At 52.5% G+C, this 26,881-nt stretch overlaps 1 protein-coding gene across 1 annotated transcript in view; it reads right to left on the minus strand.

The window, feature by feature from the left end:
* Positions 1-1,073: 1,073 nt before the first annotated feature.
* The window catches only part of vegfc (vascular endothelial growth factor c), a 31,901-nt gene continuing 6,093 nt past the window's right edge, over positions 1,074-26,881 (minus strand). Inside the window, exons 2-6 of the mRNA XM_078397080.1 lie at positions 21,888-22,078; positions 16,127-16,278; positions 8,985-9,097; positions 7,529-7,862; positions 1,074-1,669 (exon numbers count right to left, since the gene is read on the minus strand). Of these exons, the coding sequence (XP_078253206.1) occupies positions 1,549-1,669; positions 7,529-7,862; positions 8,985-9,097; positions 16,127-16,278; positions 21,888-22,078 (911 nt within the window). The 3' untranslated portion in view covers positions 1,074-1,548. The remainder of the gene's footprint in view (positions 1,670-7,528; positions 7,863-8,984; positions 9,098-16,126; positions 16,279-21,887; positions 22,079-26,881) is intronic.

Here is a 26,881-nt window from a genome sequence, read left to right on the forward strand (position 1 = left end):
CTCCATAGAACAGCACAGGAACAGGCCCTTCGGCCCACAATGTCCATGCTGAACATGATGCCAAGACCAACTCTTATCTGCCTGCACGTGATCCATATCCCTCCAGTCCCTGAGTGTACACGCGCTTATACACCAGCCCCTTAAACACCACGATCGTATCTGCCTCCACTCCCACCCCTGGCAGCATGTTCCAGACCCCCACCCCCCTCTGTGTAAAACACTTGCCCCCCCACATCTCCTTTACACTTTGCCCCCCTCTCCTTAACCCTATGCCCTCTAGTCTTTGATCTTCCATCCCCGCAGAAATGTTCTGACTATCTACCCTATCTGTCCCCCACATCATTTCTATTCAAGTGTTGACCATTTTGTAATAATGTGTTGGATTGAGACTTTATTATGTGAAACATGATATTTCACTGTTAGTTATTCCCTCAAATAGACAATAGACAATAGGTGCAGGAGGAGGCCATTCGGCCCTTCGAGCCAGCACCGCCATTCAATGTGATCATGGCTGATCATTCTCAATCAGTACCCCGTTCCTGCCTTCTCCCCATACCCCCTGACTCCGCTATCCTTAAGAGCTCTATCTCGCTCTCTCTTGAATGCATTCAGAGAACTGGCCTCCACTGCCTTCTGAGGCAGAGAATTCCACAGATTCTCAACTCTCTGACTGAAAATGTTTTTCCTCATCTCAGTTCTAAATGGTCTACCCCTTATTCTTAAACTGTGGCCCTTTGTTCTGGACTCCCCCAACATTGGGAACATGTTTCCTGCCTCTAACGTGTCCAACCCCTTAATAATCTTATACGTTTTGATAAGATCCCCTCTCATCCTTCTAAATTCCAGTGTATACAAGCCTAGTCGCTCCAGTCTTTCAACATATGACAGTCCCGCCATTCTGGGAATTAACCTAGTAAACCTACGCTGCACGCCCTCAATAGCAAGAACTGCACACAGTACTCCAGGTGCGGTCTCACTAGGGCCCTGCACAACTGCACACAGTACTCCAGGTGCGGTCTCACTAGGGCCCTGTACAACTGCACACAGTACTCCAGGTGCGGTCTCACTAGGGCCCTGTACAACTGCACACAGTACTCCAGAATGGCCTAATTCTGCTCCTATCACTTATGACCTGTGGATGTGTTGCCATGGATACAACACATACAATACACTTTTGCCTTTTATTTTAAAGATATTTTACATGATATAAAAATACAGATCACAGTGAGCTCTTACAGTTGTTAACTGCTATGGACAGGAATGTCGCACAATATTTTTGTGGCAATAAATTAGATATAGATTCATTATCTTAAAAAAAAAATTAGCTTGTTTGGACCTCGACCCCCTGACCATTGACGTGTCGCGTGTAGCTGGTCACGTGTTCTTGCCGTTGGTCCAGCGTGTCGTTACCGTGTGTGCTGGCGTTGCGCTGAGACGTGGCCTCCCGTGTCTCTGACACACCGCGTGTCACATACGTGTCCTCCCTCTGGGTGGTGGTGTCCGTGTGAAAGTCCAGCGGCCGTCTCCGTGGCCGGCAGGTGGGAGCGGTCAGTAGTGGCCATTGTAAGGTCTTCGCCAGTATGTGGGGACACAGTTACACACCTCCTCACTGAAGTACAGCCCTTGCTTGCAACCCTTCCTCCGCACACGACACGGTGGCCTGTAGCAACTGCACCAACAAAACACACAACATCCGTGTTACACACCAGCACAGCACGCTACATCAGTGTTACACATCATCAAAACACTCAACATCCATGTTACACATCAGCAAGGCACGCAACATATGAAGATAGACTGGATAGACTCGGCTTGTACTCGCTGGAATTTAGAAGACTGAGGGGGGATCTTATAGAAACATATAAAATTCTTAAGGGGTTGGAGAGGCTAGATGCGGGAAGATTGTTCCCGATGTTGGGGAAGTCCAGAACCAGGGGTCACAGCTTAAGGATAAGGGGGAAGTCTTTTAGGACCGAGATGAGAAAATATTTCTTCACACAGAGAGTGGTGAATCTGTGGAATTCTCTGCCACAGAAGGTAGTTGAGGCCAGTTCATTGGCCATATTTAAGAGGGAGTTAGATGTGGCCCTTGTGGCTAAAGGGATCAGGGGGTATGGAGAGAAGGCAGGTACAGGTTACTGAGCTGGATGATCAGCCATGATCATATTGAATGGCGATGCAGGCTCGAAGGGCCGAATGGCCTCCTCCTGCACTTATTTTCTATGCTTCTAACATCCTTGTTACACACCAACAAAACACGCAACAACTGCGTTACGCATCATCAAAACATACAACATCCGTGTTACACATCAGCACAGCATGCAACATCTCTCACTGACCCACACCACCCTGGCCACACTCTCACTGACCCACACCACCCTGGCCACACTCTCACTGACCCACACCACCCTGGCCACACTCTCACTGACCCACACCACCCTGGCCACACTCTCACTGACCCACACCACCCTGGCCACACTCTCACTGACCCACACCACCCTGGCCACACTCTCACTGACCGACACCCCCCTGGCCACACTCTCACTGACCCACACCACCCTGGCCACACTCTCACTGACCCACACCACCCTGGCCACACTCTCACTGACCCACACTCTCACTGACCCACACCACCCTGGCCACACTCTCACTGACCCACACCACCCTGGCCACACTCTCACTGACCGACACCCCCCTGGCCACACTCTCACTGACCCACACTCTCACTGACCCACACCACCCTGGCCACACTCTCACTGACCCACACCCCCCCTGGCCACACTCTCACTGACCCACACCACCCTGGCCACACTCTCACTGACCCACACCCCACCTGGCCACACTCTCACTGACCCACACCACCCTGGCCACACTCTCACTGACCCACACCCCCCTGGCCACACTCTCACTGACCCACACTCTCACTGACCCACACCACCCTGGCCACACTCTCACTGACCCACACCACCCTGGCCACACTCTCACTGACCGACACCCCCCTGGCCACACTCTCACTGACCCACACTCTCACTGACCCACACCACCCTGGCCACACTCTCACTGACCCACACCACCCTGGCCACACTCTCACTGACCGACACCCCCCTGGCCACACTCTCACTGACCCACACTCTCACTGACCCACACCACCCTGGCCACACTCTCACTGACCCACACTCTCACTGACCCACACCACCCTGACCACACTCTCACTGAAAAACACCACCCTGACCACACCCTCACTGACCCACACCACCCTGGCCACACCCTCACTGACCCACACCACCCTGGCCACACTCTCACTGACCCACACCCCCCTGGCCACACTCTCACTGACCCACACCACCCTGGCCACACTCTCACTGACCCACACCACCCTGGCCACACTCTCACTGACCCACACCACCCTGGCCACACTCTCACTGACCCACACTACCCTGGCCACACTCTCACTGACCCACACCACCCTGACCACACCCTCACTGACCCACACCACCCTGGCCACACCCTCACTGACCCACACCACCCTGGCCACACTCTCACTGACCCACACCCCCCTGGCCACACTCTCACTGACCCACACCACCCTGGCCACTCTCACTGACCCACACCACCCTGGCCACACTCTCACTGACCCACACCACCCTGGCCACACTCTCACTGACCCACACCACCCTGGCCACACTCTCACTGACCCACACCCCCCCTGGCCACACTCTCACTGACCCACACCACCCTGGCCACACTCTCACTGACCCACACCACCCTGGCCACACTCTCACTGACCCACACCACCCTGGCCACACTCTCACTGACCCACACTCTCACTGACCCACACTCTCACTGACCCACACCTCCCTGGCCACACCCTCACTGACCCACACTCTCACTGACCCACACCACCCTGGCCACACTCTCACTGACCCACACCACCCTGGCCACACTCTCACTGACCCACACTCTCACTGACCCACACTCTCACTGACCCACACCCCCCTGGCCACACCCTCACTGACCCACACTCTCACTGACCCACACCACCCTGGCCACACTCTCACTGACCCACACCACCCTGGCCACACTCTCACTGACCCACACTCTCACTGACCCACACTCTCACTGACCCACACCACCCTGGCCACACTCTCACTGACCCACACCACCCTGGCCACACACTCACTGACCCACACCACCCTGGCCACACTCTCACTGACCCACACTCTCACTGACCCACACTCTCACTGACCCACACCACCCTGGCCACACTCTCACTGACCCACACAACCCTGGCCACACTCTCACTGACCCACACTCTCACTGACCCACACTCTCACTGACCCACACTGACTGACCCACACCCACCCTGGCCACACTCTCACTGACCCACACCACCCTGGCCACACTCTCACTGACCCACACCACCCTGGCCACACTCTCACTGACCCACACCACCCTGGCCACACTCTCACTGACCCACACCACCCTGGCCACACTCTCACTGACCCACACCACCCTGGCCACACTCTCACTGACCCACACCACCCTGGCCACACTCTCACTGACCCACACCACCCTGGCCACACTCTCACTGACCCACACCACCCTGGCCACACTCTCACTGACCCACACCACCCTGGCCACACTCTCATCTCACTGCTACCAACAGGTAGAAGGTACAGGAGCCTGAAAACCGTGAGCTCCAGGTTCAGGAACAGTTTCTTCCCAGCAACCATCAGGCTCTTGAACTCAACAACCTCCCAATAAGCTCTGAACTACATAGACTATTATGTTTATTATTGCACGATTATTGTTGTTTGTTTTTATGTGTACATCTGTATATGTATACATGTATATGTTTATGTATGTTTACGTGTGTATACACACACACTGACCTTTTTTCCTCGTTTATGATATTGTTTACAGAGCACTGTGTTTCCATATTGTGTTGTGCTTCTGTAAGTAAGAGTGTGATTGTTCCATCTGGGACACACAACACTAAAACACTCTGGAGATACAGCATGGAAACAGGCCCTTCAAGCTAGTGAGTACCCCAGCAATCACCCGGTACACTCGCACTATCCTACACACACTGAGGACAATTTACAATTATTTCACCAAAGCCAATTAACCTACAAACCTGCACGTGTTTGGAGTGTGGGAGGAAACCGGAGCACCCGGAGAAAACCCACGCAGTTCACGGGGAGAACGTGCAAACTCCACCGACCATCGACCACGCGTTTTACACGCGGTGTACGTTATCCCACTTCATCATACACTGCCTACACGAGGGGCAATTTACTGAGGCCAGCGATGGTGCTGGAGAAAGATGCGATCGTGACGTTTAAGGGGGCTTTAGATCGGTGCGTGGAAGTGCAGGGAATAGGGTTGCCAACTATCTCACTCCTAAATACGGGACAAGGTGACGTCAGTGCCCCACGTGACCTCACCCGGCCAGCGGCCACGTGCTCCCACTCCACCAATGGTGGCTGCCCGGGCCGGGAGGCAGGATGCTACGCAACCTCCGTTAGGCGGTGCCCGGGCCTCCGGGCCTACAGCGTCCAGGCCTACAGCGTCCGGGCCTACAGCGTCCGGGCCTACATCGTCTGGGCCTACAGTGTCCGGGCCTACAGCGTCCGGGCCTACAGTGTCCGGGCCTACAGTACGTCCCGGGCCAAATATGGGACAAGGGCGGTCCGGTACGGGACAAACCAATTTAGCCCAAAATACGGGATGTCCCGGCTAATACGGGACAGTTGGCGACCCAACCCTAGGGAATGGGGAGACATGGATCATGTGCAGGAAGAGGAGACTAGTCTAACGGCATCATGTTCAGCACGGACATTGTGGGCTGAATGGCCTGTTCCTGTGCTGTGCTGTTCTATGTTCTATGGATGTTACGAGCAGAGTTCTTTGCTGCATGGTGCGGATGTGATGATAACTTTATGTTGAGGTTTATTATTGTCACGTGTACCAGCGTACAGTAGACAACAGGTGCAGGAGGAGGCCATTCGGCCCTTAGAGCCAGCACCACCATTCAATGTGATTATGGCTGATCATTCTCAATCAGTACCCCGTTCCTGCCTTCTCCCCATACCCCCTGACTCCGCTATCCTTAAGAGCTCCATCTAACTCTCTCTTGAATGCATTCAGAGAATTGGCCTCAACTGAGGCAGAGAATTCCACAGATTCACAACTCTCTGACTGAAAAAGATTTTCCTCATTTCCGTTCTAAATGGCCTACCCCTTATTCTTAAACCGTGGCCCCTTGTTCTGGACTCCCCCAACATTGGGAACATGTTTCCTGCCTCTAACCTGTTCAACCCCTTATTAATCTTATGTGTTTCGATAAGATCTCCTCTCATCCTTCTAAATTCCAGTGTATACAAGCCTAGTCGCTCCAGTCTTTCAACATATGACAGTCCCGCCATTGCGGGAATTAACCTAGTAAACCTACGCTGCACGCCCTCAATAGCAAGAATATCCTTCCTCAAATTTGGAGACCAAAACTGCACACAGTACTCCAGGTGCGGTCTCACTAGGGCCCTGTACAACTGCACACTGTACTCCAGGTGCGGTCTCACTAGGGCCCTGTACAACTGCACACAGTACGCCAGGTGCGGTCTCACTAGGGCCCTGTACAACTGCACACAGTACTCCAGGTGCGGTCTCACTAGGGCCCTGTACAACTGCACACAGTACTCCAAGTGCGGTCTCACTACAGTGACCAGCTTTGTTTTGCACGCTATCCTGCAGATCCGAGAGACACATCAATATAATCATGTCCATGTCAAGGGCAGTGGGGAATCATGCCCCGGACACTGCCTGTAGTTACAGGTGGGAAACAGAGTTAGGGGATCACAGGGATTTGATCAGGTTGTAGATCCTCACATGACACTGACCTGCGGTGTGACGGGTTTGACACAGGACTGACACGCATGTGAAAGGTTTAACACGGGACCTGCATGCATGTGGGGGGTCAGACACGGGAATAACATGCATGTGAGGGGTTTATCACAGGACTACCCTGTGGACGATACGGTTTAACAAGGGGCTGACATGCATGTGGAGGGTGCATCATGGGAATAACATATGTGAGACGGTTTAACACACTGACTAGAACATGTGGGGGTTTAACACAGGACTGGCATGCATGTGAGACGGTTTAGCACGGAACTGACATGCGACGAACATGCATGTGATGGGTTTAACACAGACTGACCCGCACATGGGGGGTGAACACGGGACTAACATGTGTATGATAGGGTTTAACACAGACTGACCTGCACATGTGGGGGTGAACATAGGACTAACATGCGTGTGAGAGGGTTTAACATGGACTGACCTGCACATGTGGGGGTGAACATAGGACTAACATGCGTGTGAGAGGGTTTAACATGGACTGACCTGCACATGTGGGGGTGAACATAGGACTAACATGCGTGTGAGAGGGTTTAACATGGACTGACCTGCACATGTGGGGGTGAACACGGGACTAACATGCGTGTGAGAGGGTTTAACACGGACTGACCTGCAGGTGTGTGGGTAGAACCGCTGTCCCCTGAGGAAGCACTTGTTGGGTGACTGCGTGCACTCGCACACGCATGTTGCCGTGTTCAGCGGCTGGTGCCGGGGACAGCTCTTCTTGCACACGCACTGACACGTGTCTGCGTCAAACTGGCGGTGGGGCCTGCAGCCGGCGGCATGCAGCCCATTGCGGCACACGCACTGACACGTGTCCGTGTGCAGCTCCCGGTGCGGGCCGCACCCGGTACCGCTAGAGGCCCCGCCGCACACGCACTGGCAGCTGTCCACGTCCAGCTCCTTGTGGGGCCCGCACACGCCATGCAGGCCCAGCTCCCCCTCTGTAAAACACACACAGCATCACTGGCACCGCAGGCGGGCACGGGGTGGGGGCAGCACAGCGTCATGGCGGTACGGGGACACGGTGGCACAGCGTCACTGGCACCGCAGGCAGGCACGGTGGCACAACGGGTAGAGCTGCTGCCTCACAGCACCAGAGACCCGGGTTCCATCCCGACTACGGGTGCTGTCAGTACTGCGTTTGCACGTTCTCCCCGTGACCTGCATGGGGTTTTCTCCAGGTGCTCCGGTTTCCTCCCACACTCCAAAGACAGTCGGGGTTGTAAGGCAATGGGACTGGTAAAATTGTAAATTATCCCTGGTATGTCGGAGGGTTTAGTTTAGTTTAGTTTAGAGATACAGCACGGAAACAGGCCCTTCGGCCCACCGGGTCCGCGCCGACCAACGATCCACTAGGGACAATTTTTACATTTACCAAGCCAATTAACCTACAAACCTGCACGTCTTTGGAGTGTGGGAGGAAACCGAAGATCCTGGAGAAAACCCATGCAGGTCACGGGGAGAACGTACAAACTCCGTACAGACGGCACCCGTAGTGGGGATGGAACCCGGGTCTCCGGCGCTGCATTCGCTGTAAGGCAGCAACTCTTCCGCTGCGCCACCGTGACCACCCAACATGTACCTGTCTAATTGTTAGATAGTCCCATCCTCAACAACCTCCTCTGGCAGCTCGTTCCATACACCCCCACCCTGTGTGTGAAAAAGTTACCCCTCAGATTCCTATTAAATCTTTTCTCCCCCACCTCACCTCACCTTTCCCCCCTCACCTCCATTGGTTCTCGATTCCCCTACTCTGGGCAACAGACTCTGCCTTTACCCAGTCTATTCCAATTTGAAGATAGACACAAAAAGCTGGTGTAACTCAGTGGGTCAGACAGCATCTCTGGAGATTCCAATTTGATGTTTGGTGGTGGAATACTTGGCAATTGTGTGTTATGATGGCAGGTGTTTTGTTATAGGTGTGTAAACACTATTGTAAATAATTGAATAAATGTAATCTTGTTAAAATAAGCAGTGCTTGTCTCTCTGTGTTTAGTGGGTGTCACACGATGGCACACTGACCGGTGGAGTGTGTCTGTCAATCAGTAAGTAATCTCGCTCACCTGCGCCACCGCCCGACTGGAGCAGCCCGCTCAGGTCGTACTGCAGCACACACCTGCACAGAAAACTATTCCAGATTTGATTCCGGGGGCACGTCTTGTTTGGCATCGAACAGCTGTGGAGGAAACAAAAATGGTTTTGTTGAAATGAGGCAGCGATTACAGGCAGTAAGTACTGTGACAGCCTGGTTCAATGGGCCCCGCCATTCACCTGCTCATTGCAACATGGAGAAACAGCAACCGGACAGGTGACGGGCATGTACAGGTGAGGGCATCTACAGGTGAGGGCATGTACAGGTGAGGGCATGTACAGGTGACGGCAAGTACAGGTGAGGGGTATGAACAGGTGAGGGGCATATACAGGTGAGGGCATGTACAGGTGAGGGCATGTACAGGTAAGGGCATGTACAGGTGAGGGGCATGTACAGGTGAGGGTATGAACAAGTGAGGGACATGTACAGGTGAGGGCATGTACAGGTGAGGGTATGAACAAGTGAGGGACATGTACAGGTGAGGGCATGTACAGGTGAGGGCATGTACAGGTGAGGGCATGTACAGGTGAGGGGCATGTACAGGTGAGGGCATGTACAGGTGAGGGCATGTACAGGTGAGGGCATGTACAGGTGAGGGCATGTACAGGTGAGGGCATGTACAGGTGAGGGGCATGTACAGGTGAGGGCATGTACAGGTGAGGGCATGTACAAGTGAAGGCATCTAAGGTGAGGGTGTGTACAGGTGAGGGCATGTACAGGTGAGTGCCTGTACAGGTGAGGGCCTGTACAGGTGAGGGTGTGTACAGGTGAGGGCATGTACAGGTGAGTGCCTGTACAGGTGAGGGCCTGTACAGGTGAGGGTGTGTACAGGTGAGGGCATGTACAGGTGAGGGCATCTACAGGTGAGGGCATCTACAGGTGAGGAAGGTAGTTGGAGACAGTAAGACTGGTGGGAGAATTGGGGAGGGGATGGAGAGGGAGGGAAAGCAGGGTCTGTCTGAAGTTAGAGAAGTCAATGTTCATACCGCTGGGGTGTAAACTACCCAGGCGAAATATGAGGTGCTGTTCCTCCAATTTGCACTGGGTCTCGACCCGAAACGTCACCCATTCCTTCTCTCCAGAGATGCTGCCTGACCCGCTGAGTTACTCCAGCACTTTGTGTGTCTACCCTGATCACACTTGTGTCTCTAGGCCACGGTGCGGGACATGACTGTGAGCCGGGATCGCCATTGTCCCTCCCCCCGATACCCTCCAGGTAGGGTTGGCAACTATCTCACTCACAAATAAGGGACAAGGTGACGTCACCGCCCCGCGCCCCACGTGACCTCACCCAGCCAGCGGCCACGTGCACCCGCTTCACCAATGGTGGCCGCCCGGGCCAGGAGACGGGTTCCTATTCAACCTCCGTTAGGCGGCACCCGGGCCTCCGGGCCTACAGTGTCCGGGCCTACAGTGTCCGGGCCTACAGTGTACGGGCCTACAGTGTCCGGACCTACACTGTCCGGGCCTACAGTGTCCGGGCCTACAGTGTCCGGGCCTACAGTGTCCGGGCCTACAGTGTCCGGGCCTACAGTGTCCGGACCTACAGTGTCCGGGCCTACAGAGTCTGGGCCTACAGTCCAGGCCTACAGTGTCCGGGCCTACAGTGTCCAGGCCCGACAGCGCCCCCCGGGCCTAATACGGGACAAGGGCGGTCCCATACGGGATAAACCAATTTAGCCCAATATAGGGGATGTCCCGGCTAATACGGGACAGTTGGCAACCCTACCCCCAAGCCTCTGAATACAGAGTCCAGGACACCGCACAGCCCTGTAAACCAGTGACCACACGGCCTGGTGTACGATCACCATGACCCTGGCTCCCTGTCTCCCTCTGATAGAGAGAGCAGGTTTCTGCCCTGAACATCTAGTTTACTTTAGATTCGTTTAATTTAAAGGAGGTAGAAAGAACTGCAGGTGCTGGTTTATACAAGTTAGCCACAAGGTACCTGGAGAGCTCTGTGGATCAGGCTGCATCATTAGTTTAGTTCAGTGTAGTTTATTGTCACATGTACCGAGGTACAGTGAAAAGCTTGTGTTGCATGCTAATCAGTCAGCGGAAAGACAATACATGATTACAATCGAGCCGTCCACAGTGTCCAGATACAGGATAAGGGAATAACGTTTAGTGCAAGGTAAAGCCAGCAAAGTCCGATCAAGGATAGTCCGAGGGTCACCAATGAGGTAGATAGTAGTTCAGCACTGCTCTCTGGTTGTGGTAGGGTGGTTCAGTTGCCTGATAACAGCCGGGAAGAAACCGCCCCTGAATCTGGAGCTGTGCGTTTTCACACTCTACACAACAGCATTCAAAAACCTGTCCCCATTACCACTGCACAGAGCTGGAGAGCTCTTACACTTAATAACAAAAGAAGTTTCTAAAAACAGGTCCTTGGCAGCCAAAAAGGTCCTTTGGAAAGTTGATTGTAGTTTATTTTAAAGTCAGTTCTAAGTGTTTTTCAATGACTTCTGTCCACAGGTTTGGATTGGAGGAAGGGCCTTGAGGGGTTTCCGTGTGTGATACGCGAGAGGGAATGTTCCGTGTGTGATACGTGAGAGGGAATGTTCCGTGTGTGATACGCGAGAGGGAATGTTTGGTGTGTGATACGCGAGAGGGAATGTTCCGTGTGTGATACGTGAGAGGGAATGTTCCGTGTGTGATACGCGAGAGGGAATGTTTGGTGTGTGATACGCGAGAGGGAATGTTCCGTGTGTGATACGTGAGAGGGAATGTTTTGTGAAGATACAGCTGGCAGATTGCATACGCCTCGAATTACAACAGGTGGGCGGCACGGTGGCGCAGCGGAAGAGTTGCCGCCTTACAGCGAATGCAGCGCCGGAGACCCGGGTTCCATCCTGACTATGGGCGCCGTCTGTACAGAGTTTGTATGTTCTCCCCGTGACCTGCGTGGGTTTTCTCCGATATCTTCGGTTTCCTCCCACACTCCAAAGACGTGCAGGTTTGTAGGTTAATTGGCTTGGTAGAAATGTAAATTGTCCCTAGTGGGTGTGGGATAGTGTTAGTGTGCGGGGATCGCTGGGCGGCGCCGACCCGGTGGGCCAACTGAGTGGTGCAATAGACAATAGTTGTGGTCAGTTGTGTAATGCCTGGCATCATCCCTGCGCTCAGTGGATGTGTCATCCCCAGATGGACAACCATGTTGACCACAGACACGCCATCCCCAGATGGACTCATTCATGTTGACCACATCACGGCTTGACTCATGCCTTTGACCTACATAGGCATCTGTTTCTGCCCCACATACTCCAGTCAGGCCTGTGTGGATGTTAGAAAATAGAAACATAGAAAAATAGGTGCAGGAGAGGCTATTTGGCCCTTCGAGCCTGTACGCACCATCATTCATTGTGATCATGGCTGATCATCCAATCAGTAACCCGTGCCTGCCTTCTCCCCATACCCCTTGATTCCACTAGCCCCTAGAGCTCTATCTAACTCTCTTTTAAATCCATCCATTGATTGGCCTCCACTGCCCTCTGTGGCAGAGAATTCCACAAATTCACAACTCTGGGTGAAAAAGTTTCTTCTCACCTCAGTTTTAAATGGCCTCCCCTTTATTCTTACATTTTTCCTGCATCTGGCTTGTCCAGTCCTTTTATAATTTTATACGTTTCTATAGGTTTCTATAAGATCACACATCATCACACGTTTTTATAGGTTTCTATAAGATCACACATCATCAATGATCTTTTTATCGTTGCTCTTTATTCTGGCTCATCACCCATTCAGTTTTTGTACGGGCTTTGGTGATTTATTGCCAGGTGTACGGAGACCTGGGATAAGCTGTTATCCTCATGGTTAACCAGACATAAATACCATACATCAGTACAGCCACACCACACACAACAGGCAGTGTAAAGAGAAAAATACCAGAGGGCAGAGTCTAGTCTTACAGCATTGTAGTATCACAGTGACAAGAGAAAAAGACTCGGGTCCACAATGAGGTAGGTTGGAAGATCAGGCCCACACCCTGGCTAATGCAGGACCGTTCAGTAGTCTGCCTACAGAAGGGAGACCCTCTTCCTGAACCCAGCGGTACGTGCTTGCAAGCTTTTGTATCTTCTGCCTGGTGGAGAAGGGACAGAACAATCCCGGGCAAGAGGTACAGAGAACAAGCGGCCACAGTCTGTGAAACGTCACCTATCCATGTTCTCCACAGATGCTGCCTGACCCGCTGAGTTACTCCAGCACTCTGTGAAACGTCACCTATCCGTGTTCTCCACAGATGCTGCCTGACCCGCTGAGTTACTCCAGCACGCTGTGTCTATCTTCGAGCGTAACGGCCTCTGAGGTCACAGACTCTTAGTCACATCCAGGAAGAAGAGATTGTGAAATATTGCTCACAAATGTGAGAGAAAGTGTTGTGAGGTTTCTCACGGTTGCACGCAAGTCATGCCAAGGGTGAAGTCTGAATGTAGAAACCTCCATCAAGTTTCCCGATTGAATTAATCCTGATGTGACACACACTGAATGAAACCAACTTGTCCTCTCCTACTTTGCAACATCTGTCCATGACAAAGACATCCCAAAGACGTGTGGGTCTGCCTGCTGGATAATCGGCCCCTCTGTAAGTTGCCCCTAGTGTGTAGGGAGTGGATGAGAAAGTGGGAGAACATAGATCTAGTGTGAAGGGGTGATTGATGGTCGGCGTGGACCCGGTGGGCCGAAGGGCCTGTTTCCGTGCTGTATCTCTGAACTAAACAATGAATGTTCTGGCAGGCAGTATCTTGCACAATATTCCACACAGAGTTGCTGTCTGCCAATCCGGCACGATACACAGAGACATCACACACATGATACATCACACACATGATACATCACACACATGATACATCACACACATGATACACAGAGACATCCCACACATGATACACAGAGACATCACACACATGATACATCACACACACGATACATCACACACATGATACATCACACACATGATACATCACACACATGATACATCACACACATGATACATCACACACATGATACACAGAGACATCCCACACATGATACACAGATACATCACACACATGATACATCACACACATGATACATCACACACATGATACATCACACACATGATACATCACACACATGATACATCACACACATGATACACAGAGACATCCCACACATGATACACAGATACATCACACACATGATACATCACACACATGATACATCACACACACGATACATCACACACATGATACATCACACACATAATAATGCATTTTATTTATATAGCGCTTTTCATATACTCAGACGCTTTACAGAGATTTTGAGAACATAGGGAAATGAATAAATAGATAAATAAGTAAATAAATAAATGAACAGAGAAAGGAGACAGAAGGTGAGGTGACCTTCAGTGGTTGAAGGCAGTACTGAACAGGTGAGACTTCAGTGATGTTTTGAATGTGGTGAGTGTGGAGGAGTCTCTAACGGTTTGGGGTAGTGAGTTCCATAGGGTGGGAGCAGCGATGGAGAAAGCCCTGTCCCCCCAGGATCTGAGTTTGGTCCGGATGTGGGGGGATAGGAGATTGGCAGCGGCAGAGCGGAGGGTGCAGGTGGGAGTGTGCCTGTGGAGGAGGTCGGTCAGGTAGGATGGGGCCAGGTTATGGAGGGCTTTGTAGGTTATGAGGAGGATTTTGTACTGGATTCTCTGGGGGATGGGGAGCCAGTGGAGTTTATAAAGGACGGGGGTGATATGGTCACGGATCGAGGTGTGTGTGAGTAGACGGGCAGCGGAGTTTTGAATGTATTGAAGTTTATTGATGATTTTTGAGGGTGCGCCATAGAGGAGGCTGTTGCAGTAGTCCAGACGGGAGGTGATGAAGGCGTGGATGAGGGTTTCTGCAGCTGTGGAGGAGAGGGATGGACGGAGACGGGCAATGTTTTTGAGGTGGAAGAAGGCTGTCTTTGTGATGTGTTTGATGTGTTTGTCGAAGGAGAGGGTTTGATCAAGGATGATTCCAAGATTCCGGATGTGAGGGGAGGTGGATACTGGGAGACCATCAATGTTGAGGATGAAGTTTTGGGTGGATTTGGTGAGCGTTTTTGGACCAATGATGATGATTTCAGATTTGTTGCAATTGAGTTTGAGGAAGTTTGATTGAAGCCAAGATTTTATTTCAGTGATGCAGTTTGTCAGTGTAGAGTGTGTGGTGGGGGAGATTGACTTGGTGGAGATGAGGAGCTGGATATCATCGGCGAAGCAGTGGAAGTTGAGACCATGACGGCGGATTAATTGACCAAGGGGGAACAGGTAGAGGATGAAGAGGAGGGGGCCAAGGACTGAGCCTTGGGGGACACCTTGGGGGAGGGGAGCGGTGGGGGATTTACAGTTGTTAATGGAGATGAATTGGTGTCTGTCAGAGAGGTAAGATTTAAACCAGGATAGGGCTGTGCCGGTGATGTTAAAGGAGGTTTCAAGTCGGGTGAGGAGAATGGAGTGATTTATGGTGTCAAAGGCGGCGCTGAGGTCAAGTAGGATGAGGATGTTGAGGTTGCCAGCGTCGGAGGAGACGAGAATGATACACAGAGACATCACACACATGATACATCACACACATGATACATCACACACATGATACATCACACACATGATACATCACACACATGATACACAGACATCACACACATGATACATCACACACATGATACATCACACACATGATACATCACACACATGATACATCACACACATGATACACAGAGACATCACACACATGATACATCACACACATGATACACAGAGACATCACACACATGATATGTAGGAAAATAACTGCAGATGCTGATACAAATCGAGGTATCACAAAACGTTGGAGTAACTCAGCAGGTCAGGCAGCACTAGGAGAGAGGGAATGGATGATGTTTCGGGTCGAGACCCTTCTTCAGACTGACCGACCCGAAATGTCACCCATTCCCTCTCTCTTAGATGCTGCCTGACCCGCTGAGTTACTCCAGCACTTTATGGAAGTGTGGTAGCAGATTGTAAACACGGGGCCCGTGATGTTACAACACGGACACGCGGCAGGCTGAGTCCGTCGTTAGCGTGTCACTAGCGTGTTGGAGATGTGTGTGCGTACTTACTCTGACGGGGCTGTGGGTGTGGAGCGGCGGATGATGGAGTGGGCCTGTCTGTAGAAGTCCAGCTTGGACATACATCGGCAGCCGGTGTGATTGGCCACGCTGATGGTCACTGGCTTCGGGACCTGCAAGATGGGGATGGTGATCTCAAACAGCTGTTGAACAAGAGAGAAGAGTCACACGTCAGAGAACAAGGACACGTGCAGGAGAATAACGCCAACCCACAGTCAAATACACCCGCCCTTCCCACCCCCACACCTCCCTCCCTCCCTCCCATCACTGAACTCAACCAATGATCAGAATCAACGGCAACACCAGGAACTGCAGATGCTGCAACCTTGCAGGCAACACAAAGCGCTGGAGGAACTCAACGGGTCAGGCAGCATCTGTGGAGGGAATGGCCATTTTGGGTCAGGACCCTTCTTCAGGCTGATTGTAGCTGGGGAGAGAAAGCGGGGAGAGAGATGGGGGTGGGACCAGGTCCGGCAGGTGACAGGTGGGTACAGGTGATGGGGGCAGTTGGGAGGTGGATGGACGAAGAGTAGAGGTGAAAAGGTGACAACAGGCTGATTAAAGTGGACTCCACATCGTGCTGCATCTCTCCACCATTGCCCTGGTGGCCACCATCTTGCTTTGCCACCGCCGGCACGTGATCCACACTATCACGTGCAGGAAGGAACTGCAGGTGCCGGCTTACACCGAAGACAGGCTCAAAATGCTGGAGTAACTCAGTGGGTCAGGCAGCATCTGTGGAGAACATGGATAGGTGACGTTTCACAGAGTGCTGGAGTAACTCAGCGGGTCAGGCAGCATCTGTGGAGAACATGGATAGGTGACGTTTCGGGTCGAGACCCTTCTTCACACGAAGAGTCAGGGGAGAGGGAGGCTAGAGGTTTGAAAAGGTATAAAGGATCGCAGACTGGGAGCCGAGAGAGAGGGTGATGGGGGATTCTGGGCAGTGAGAGAGAGGGTGATGGGGGATTGGGGGCAGTGAGAGAGAGGGTGATACAGAACTCCTGCAGAGAGAGGAGGAGAACACAGGGGGGCATAGGGTGGTGTGGGCTTTCTCCGGGTGCTCCGGTTTCCTCCCACACTCTAAAGACGTACAGGTTTGTTGGTTAATTGGCTCCGTTAAATTTGCAAATTGTCCCCAGTGTGTGTAGGATAGTGTTAGTGTGCGTGGATCGCTGGTCGGCGCGGACCCGGTGGGCCGAAGGGCCTGTTTCCGCGCTGTATCTCTAAACTAAACTTAACATCTTCATTGTGTGTACGTGTCAATGAAAACCTCCTGTAATCACTAGTCATAACTAGTATTAGTATGGGAGTCTGAACGAGGCCGTGTGTGGCCAACTCTGCATCTCTGAGCTTATGCTGTTGTGTTCCCTGGTGGTTTTATTGAATGGAGAGTCTCTAGGGGGAAGATAGCACAATCTGCTGCTGATCAACCTGTCTGCCGCGGCCTACACACTACACACCACACACTACACACTACACACTACACACCACACACAGCACACACAGCACACACCACACACCACACACCACACACCACACACCACCCACAGCAGCGTGGTGCCTGTTCTGTACTGTGATTTGGCTATTTATGTTGGGCACTCTGCTCTCTTATCTCATTATAAAAACTACTCAACATTTCAGCCGTGCCTGAAGAAGGGTCCCATCTGCCCATCAAACCCCCTACATGTATCCACCTATCACTTAAGATAGACACAAAAAGCTGGAGTAACTCAGCGGGTCAGGCAGCATCTGTGGAGAACATGGATAGGTGACGTTTCACAGAGTGCTGGAGTAACTCAGCGGGTCAGGCAGCATCTCTGGAGTGCAGGAATGGGTGATGTTTTGGGTCTAGACCCTTCTTCAGTCATTTTGTGATAGTTTCGGATTGAACCAGTATCTGCAGTTATTATCCTACACAACCCACTACCTGTATCCACCTATCACTTAATATAGACACAGAGTGCTGGAGTAACTCAGCGGGTCAGGCAGCATCTTTGGAGAGATGGAATGGGTGATGTTTCGGGTCTAGACCCTTCCTCAGACCATCTACTTCACCTTTCACTTGCCAGCTTCATCCCACCCGAACACTCTCCATTCCAGCTTTCTCCCCCAACCCCCCCTCCCAACGCAGTCAGTCTGAAGAAGGGTCCAGACCCACTGAGTTACTCCAGCACTTTTGTGGCCTTTTGTGTAAACCAGCATCTGCCGTTCCTTGCTTCTACATGCCTGACTGTAACATGTGAAGGTGTTGTTGCCAAGGAGGTGAATCACTGTGTATTTAAGCGTGTTGTTCCTCCACACATCAGGCTTCATATGGAATCCACACCCAACATATTCATCCTTCATTGCAAGTGAGAGCAATTGTCATTTGGAGATACAGCGCGGAAACAGGCCCTTCGGCCCACCGGGTCCGTGCAGCCCAGCGATCCCCGCACACTAACACTATCCTACACACACAAATGTTTACATTTACCAAGCCAATCAACCTGCAAACCTGCACGTCTTTGGAGTGTGGGAGGAAACCGAAGATCTCGGAGAAAACCCACGCAGGTCACGGGGAGAACGTACAAACTCCGTACAGACGGCGCCCGTAGTCAGGATCGAACCCGAGTCTCCGGCACTGCATTCGCTGTGAGGCAGCAACTCTACCGCTGCGCCACCGTGCCGCCCGTGATTGAGTCGTACACAGAATCAGACCCTTCGGCCCAACATGCCCATGCTGACCCGGATGCCCCATCTACACTAGACACACCTGCCGTGATTGGCCCATCTCCCTCTAAACCTTTCCTATCCTGGGACTGACTGTTGGAAATAAGGTGCAGCAAGGCCAACAATGGAACGAAGCTTCTGTGTGATCGGTTCTTTGGTGGCCTTATTGAATGGTGTTGAGCTGGGACACATGGGAATATGTTGTAAAACCCCATGGCTAATGTAGTTCCATGCAGGTGAGTGTGAGGTGCTGCAGTTCGGGAAGTCAGAGCAGGGCAGGACCTACACAGTGAATGGCAGGGCCCTGGGGAGTGTTGTAGAGCAGAGGGATCTAGGAGCGCAGGTACATAGTTCCCTGAAAGTGGTGTCACAGGTGGACAGGGAGTGTTGTAGAGCAGAGGGATCTAGGAGCGCAGGTACACAGTTCCCTGAAAGTGATGTCACAGGTAGACAGGGTGGTGGAGTTTAGTTGGGCCATGTTTGTGCTATTGTGTGCAGTTCTGGTCACCCCGATACAGGAAGGATGTGGCTTTGGAGAGGGTGCAGGAGGTATCCCAGAATGCTGCCTGGATGAGTGGGTATTGGCTACAGGAAGAGGTGGGACAGACTTGGATTATTTTCCCTTAAACACTGGAGGTTGAGGAGTGAGATAAAGATAGGGTAGACAGTCACAACCTTTCTCTCAAGATTTCATGTCAAAGTCTAGAGGGCATAGTTGTAAGGTGAGAGGGGAAAGTGTAAAGGAGATGTAGGGGGCAAGTGTTTCACACAGAGGGGGGTGGGGGCCTGGAACGTGCTGCAAGGGGTGGGGGTGGAGGCAGATACCATCGTGGTGTTTGAGAGGCTTTTAGACAGGCACGTGGATATGCAGGGAGTGGAGGGATATGGATCACGTGCAGGCAGGTAAGAGTTGGCATCATGTACGACACAAACATTATGGGCCGAACGGCCTGTTCCTCAGCTGTACCGTTCTGTGTAAAAACAAAGAACTGCAAAAACTGGTTTGTACCAAAGATAGACACAGAGTGCTGGAGTAACTCAGCGGGTCAGGCAGCATCTGTGGAGAACATGGATAGGTGACGTTTCATAGAGTGCTGGAGTAACTCAGCGGGTCAGGCAGCATCTGTGGAGAACATGGATAGGTGACGTTTCACAGAGTGCTGGAGTAACTCAGCGGGTCAGGCAGCATCTGTGGAGAACATGGATAGGTGACGTTTCACAGAGTGCTGGAGTAACTCAGCGGGTCAGGCAGCATCTGTGGAGAACATGGATAGGTGACGTTTCACAGAGTGCTGGCGTAACTCAGCGGGTCAGGCAGCGTCTCAGGAGAGAAGGAATGGGTGGTGTTTCGGGTCGAGACCCTTCTTTAGACAGGTATAATCTCTGACCTGCGTGGGTTTTCTCCAGGTGCTTTGGTTTCGTCCCATGCCCCAAAGACGTACAGGTTTGTAATTAATTTAACTTAAAATCACTGAGAGCATTAGCGAGGCAGTGGCGCGGGTTTGTGACGGGCACGGTGATGGACGCCCCACACATCTCTGTCCTCCACACAGCTGGCCAGCTCCTCTGTTGTCTCTACATCTGCGTCTTCCATCAACGTCTCCAGCGTGGTCTTGTTTGGTGGTCCCGGGTTCCGTCTTCCATGGGTGGGTTCCCACAGCACAGCCTTGTTTGCTGGTGTTTCTGGGTGGCGGTGGCAATGACCAGCGAGCCTCATCCTTCTCCACCTGATCTTCTCGGTCAGAGGTGGAATCTCCCCGTAGAGCCGGGCGTTGGTGATGTGCTCCCTCCAACTGACATTTTGAACTTCTCTGAACATTCGGGTGTAGACACCATCGAGAGGCTTGGACAGTGCTCGAGTGAGAGTCCATGCCTCACGCCCGCACAATGATAGTGTCTCTACAGTTGCATGGAAGAATCTCAGTTTGAGGCCCTTAGACATCTGAGATATCCAGATTTTCCCCATGTTATTGAGGGCTTTCCATGCCAGTGTTTTCCGGACGGGCCTTGATGTCATTCTCCGAGCTCTGCATCCTTGCTCCCAGGTACTTGAAGTCCTCCACAGGTTTGTAGGTCTGAAGAAACGCACAGTTACTCCAGTATGTTGTGTCTACCATCACGTACCTGCCTGCACGTGATCCATATCCCTCCACTCCCTGTATATCCACGTGCCTGTCTAAAGGCCTCTCAAACACCACTATGGTATCTGCCTCCACCACCACCCCTGGCAGTGCGTTCCAGGCCCCTACCCCCCTCTGTGTGAACAAACTCATCTCTTTAAAACAGTGCACCTTTCACCTTTAAGCCCCGTCCTCTAGTATTTGACATTCCCACCCTGGGATACAGGTCCAACCTCCGACATTCCAGAGAAAGCAATCCAGGTTCTTCCAGCCGGTCCCAGTAGCAGCCAGGGTAGACACAGAGTGCTGGAGTAACTCAGCAGGTCAGGCAGCGTCTGTGGAGAACATGGAAGGGTGACGTTTCACAGAGTGCTGGAGTAACTCAGCGGGTCAGGCAGCATCTCTGGAGAGAAGGAATGGGTGACGTTTCGGGTTGAGACCCTTCTTCAGACTGGAGAGTCTGGGGAAAGGGAAACGAGAGATATAGATGCTGCCTGACCCACTGAGTGACTCCAGCACTCTGTGAAACGTCACCTATCCATGTTCTCCACAGATGCTGCCTGACCCACTGAGTTACTCCAGCACTCTGTGAAACGTCACCTATGCATGTTCTCCACAGATGCCGCCTGACCCGCTGAGTTACTCCAGCACTTTGTGAAACGTCACCTATCCATGTTCTCCACAGATGCCGCCTGACCCGCTGAGTTACTCCAGCACTTTGTGTCTACCTTCGATTTAAACCAGCACCTGCAGTTCTTTCCTACACAGAGCTGTAATCCAGGCAGCGTTCTGGTAAAGCACCTGCACACCCCGATCACCCCACCCCACCCGTGTTTGGATTCTGTGTCTGAGCATCGGCAGCGTGTGATACCGCGTCGCGTTGAGAAGCCGCGTGTGCGTGGCGTGGTGGCGGTACTCACGGTCTTGCTGACATACGTGGTGCTGGTGTTCATACATGAGATGCCCTCGCTGTTGCAGCAGCCGCCACATCTGTAGACAGACACGCAGGACGGTTTAAAGATGGTGTTTGTTGCTGAACCAAACTCTCTCCCTACGTCCAAGGACACCTCCCTGGGCATGCACTGAGTCTGTCTCCACTCATAATCAATACCTGATTGGGCAGATTCAAATATCACAGAACAATAATCAACAATAACCTACTGGCGTTGGACGCACAACAAGCCAACGTACGCAAGCATGCACACGCATGCACGCACACACACGCATGCACGCACGCACACGCATGCACGCAAGGACACGCATGCACGCACGCACACACGCACGCACACAGCTCCTTAACCAAACACATTCATCACAACAGCAAAGCCAACACACGCATGCACACACGCATGCACACACGCACGCACAGCTCCTTAACCAAACACATTTATCACGACAGCAATGCCAACGCACGCACGCATGCACACACGCACGCATGCACACACGCACGCACACAGCTCCTTAACCAAACACATTCATCACGGCAGCAACACCAGATGCTGTACAATCACGGGGCAGAGGCACGGGGCAATGCAGCCATGAGGGAACAGAGCAGATGAATGCACGCAGTCTCTCGCCCACAGTCGGGGGAAGAACCAGAGGATGTAGGGATCAAGTGAGAGGGGAAAGGTTGAATAGGAAGCTGAGGGGGCAACATGTTCACACAGAGGGTGGTGGTGCCAGAGGAGATGAGGCAGGTACCAGAACAATGTTTAAAAGACATTTGGACAGGTACTTGAATAGGTAAGATTTAGAGGGATGTGGGCAAACCCTGAGCCAATGGGACTAGCTTAGTTGGGACGGCATGGACAGGTTGGGCAGAATGGCCAGTTTCAGTGCTGTATGACTCTGTGCCTCTATCTGTATATGCTTCCATTCCCTTGTTACAACATAGTACAGTACAGGAACAGGCCCTTCGGCCCACAGTGTGTGCCCAACATGATGCCAAGGCCAACTCTTATCTGCCTGCATGTAATCCATATCCCTCCATATCCATGTGCCTATCCAAAAAACGGTACTATTGAGCCTGCTTCTACCGAAGGGTTGCCAATTTCCTCACTCCCAAATAAGGGACAAGGTGACGTCACCGCCCCGCGCCCCACGTGACCTCACCCAGCCAGCGGCCACGTGCTCCCGCTCCACCAATGGCGGCTGCCCGGGCTGGGAGGCGGGTTGCTACGCAGCCACCGTTAGGCGGCGCCCAGGCCTACAGTGTCTGGAGCTAAAATGTCGGAAACCTAGAGTGTTGGGACCTAAACTGTTGGGACCTACAGTATCAGGGCCTATAGTGTCCAGGCCTACAGTGTCCGGGCCTGCAGCATCCTGGCCTACAGCGTCCGGGCCTACACTGTCCGGGCCCACAGTGTCCGGAACTACACTGTCCGGGCCTAATCTGTCCGGGCCTACAGCATCCGGGGCTACACTGTCCGGGCCCACAGTGTCCGGACCTACACTGTCCGGACCTACACTGTCCGGACCTACACTGTCTGGGCCTACACTGTCCAGGCCGACAGTGTCCGGGCCTACAGCGTCCTGGCCTACAGCGTCCGGGCCTACACTGTCCAGGCCTACAGCATCCGGGCCTACAGCCCCCCCCCCCCCCCCCCCCCCCCCGGGCCTAATACGGGACAAGGGCGATCCCGTACGGGACAAACCAATTTAGCCCAATATAGGGGATGTCCCGGCTAACACGGACAGTTGGCAACCCTAGATAGAGTACACACAGACAGTGCTTGACATCAGGCATCACTGCCACACCACAACCAGCCATGATTAACCCCAGCAGACCCAACCGTCCACTCTGACAAATGCACCGCTGCTCATTACTCTGTACTGTGGTGGGCTGAGGCACGGCAGGGAAGGGTGAGGGTCACAGCGAAGTCAATCGTTAGCTGGAGGGACAGGAGACCCTGTGGCAGTGGGCGGGACTCCAGGATGGTGGATGGAACCAGGATGGTGGATGGGACCAGGATGGTGGATGGGACCAGGATGGTGGATGGGACCCCAGGATGGTGGATGGGACCCCAGGATGGTGGATGGGACCCCAGGATGGTGGATGGGACCAGGATGGTGGATGGGACCAGGATGGTGGATGGGACCAGGATGGTGGATGGGACCAGGATGGTGGATGGGACTCCAGGATGGTGGATGGGACCAGGATGGTGGATGGGACCAGGATGGTGGATGGGACCAGGATGGTGGATGGGACCAGGATGGTGTGCTACTGTGTAGTGCAGGAAGGAACTGCAGATGCTGGTTTAAAACGGAAGATGGACAGAAAATACTGGAGTAACTCAGCGGGTCAGGCAGCATCTGTGGAGAACATGGATAGGTGACGTTTCACAGAGTGCTGGAGTAACTCAGCAGGTCAGGCAGCATCTGTGGAGAAAAGGAACGTGATGTTTCGGGTGGGGACCCTTCTTCAGACTGCTAGAAGGATCTCAGACCTAAAACGTCACCTATTCCTTTTCTCCAGAGTTGCTGCCTGACCCGCTGATTTATCCAGCTTTTTGTGTCTATCTGTGGTGAGATGTAATATCTCTCTTCCGGCAGGGCCATGCGGAGAGCCATGGCAGGGCCATGCGGAGAGCCATGGCAGGGCCATGCGGAGAGCCATGGCAGGGCCATGCGGAGAGGTTTAGACTCAGGGTTATTCTTGTTACGTGTACCAAGGTACAAAGAAAAGCTTTGTTTTAAATGCTATAAAAATCAGATCTGATAACACTCTACATAAATACAATCCAGTCAAACTCCAGTGCAACAGGTGGAGCAAAGGGGCAGATACAGAGTGCAGAATATAGTTCTCAGCATTGTAGCGCATCAGTTCCACAGACAAAGTCCAATGTCCGCAATGGGGTAGAGGTGAATCGGACAGTGCCCTAGCTCATGGAAGGGCCGTTCAGAAGCCTGATAACAGAGGGGAAGAAGCTGTCCCTGAGTCTGGTGGTGCGCACTTTCAAGCTTCTGTACCTTCTGCCGGGCGGGAGCGGGGAGAAGAAGGAATGGCCGGGGTGGGACAAGTCTTTGATTATGTCGGCTGCTTTCCCGAGGCAGCGTGAAGTGTAGATGGAGTCAATGGTGGGGAGTGTGGTGTGTGTGATGGGCGGGGCTACATCTACAATGGTGGGGGGTGTGGTGTGTGTAATGGGCTGGGCTACATCTACAATGGTGGGGAGTGTGGTGTGTGTGACGGGCTGGGCTACATCTACAATGGTGGGGAGTGTGGTGTGTGTGATGGACTGGGGTATATCTACAATGGTGGGGAGTGTGGTGTGTGTGACGGGCTGGGCTACATCTACAATGGTGGGGAGTGTGGTGTGTGTGACGGGCTGGGCTACATCTACAATGGTGGGGAGTGTGGTGTGTGTGTGTGTGGGTTACATCTACAATGGTGGGGAGTGTGGTGTGTGTGATGGGCCAGTGTTGTAGAGCAGTAGGAGCGAGGAGTATAGGTATGTAGTTCCTTGAAAGTGGCATCATAGAAAACATAGAACATAGGTGCAGGAGGAAGCCATTTGGCCCTTCGAGCCAGCACCGCCATTCATTGTGATCATGGCTGATCATCCACAATCAGTAACCCGTGCCTGCCTTCTCCCCATATCCCTTGATCCCACTAGCCCTTAGAGCTCTATCTAACTCTCTTTTAAATTCATCCAGTGAATCGGCCTCCACTGTCTTCCACAAATTCACAACTCTCTGGGTGAAAAAGTTCCTTCTCACCTCAGTTTTAAATGGCCTCCCCTTTATTCTTAGACTGTGGCCCCTGGTTCTGGACTCCCCCAACATTGGGAACATTTTTCCTGCATCTAGCTTGTCCAGTCCTTTTATAATTTTATACGTCTCTATAAGATCCCCTCTCATCCTTCTAAACTCCAGTGAATACAAGCCCAGTATTTCCAATCTTTCCTCATATGACAGTCCCACCATCCCAGGGATCAATCTCGTGAACCTACGCTGCACTCCCTCAATAGCAAGGATGTCCTTCCTCAAATTAGGAGACCAAAACTGCACACAGTACTCCAGATGTGGTCTTACCAGGGCCCTGCACAACTGCACACAGTACTCCAGATGTGGTCTTACCAGGGCCCTGCACAACTGCACACAGTACTCCAGATGTGGTCTTACCAGGGCCCTGCACAACTGCACACAGTACTCCAGATGTGGTCTCACCAGGGCCCTGTACAACTGCACACAGTACTCCAGATGTGGTCTTACCAGGGCCCTGCACAACTGCACACAGTACTCCAGATGTGGTCTTACCAGGGCCCTGCACAACTGCACACAGTACTCCAGATGTGGTCTCACCAGGGCCCTGCACAACTGCACACAGTACTCCAGATGTGGTCTCACCAGGGCCCTGCACAACTGCACACAGTACTCCAGATGTGGTCTCACCAGGGCCCTGCACAACTGCACACAGTACTCCAGATGTGGTCTCACCAGGGCCTTGCTAATCTTGCCCTGTACGTTCTCATCCAAATCAGTAATGTAGATGACAAACAGTAACGGGCCCAGCACTGAACCCTGAGGCCCACCATTAGTCACAGGCCTCCAGTCTGAGAAGCAACCTTCCCCCATCACCCTCTGCTTCCTTCCATGGAGCCAATTTTAGAATTCATTCAGCTATCTCTCCTTGGATCCCATGTGATCTAACTTTCACAGAGAGATGGAGAGGGAGAGATAGATCAGCCATGGTCGAATGGCAGAGTAGACTTGATGGGCCGAATGGCCTAATTCTACTCCTAGAACTTATGAACCTATGAAAACAGAACCACTATAATGAACAAAATAGTTTGTCAATGATTCAGCGTGTTCTTAGTTGGAGTGATTCTGCGTTCAGGAAATGAGTTGATGTTCAGCTGGTATGGGCTGGGTTCAGTGCCAGAACATGACTGGGCACACACACTCCAGCCTA

This window comes from Rhinoraja longicauda, chromosome 3 (assembly GCF_053455715.1).
Source record: "Rhinoraja longicauda isolate Sanriku21f chromosome 3, sRhiLon1.1, whole genome shotgun sequence".
Lineage (NCBI taxonomy): Eukaryota > Metazoa > Chordata > Chondrichthyes > Rajiformes > Arhynchobatidae > Rhinoraja > Rhinoraja longicauda.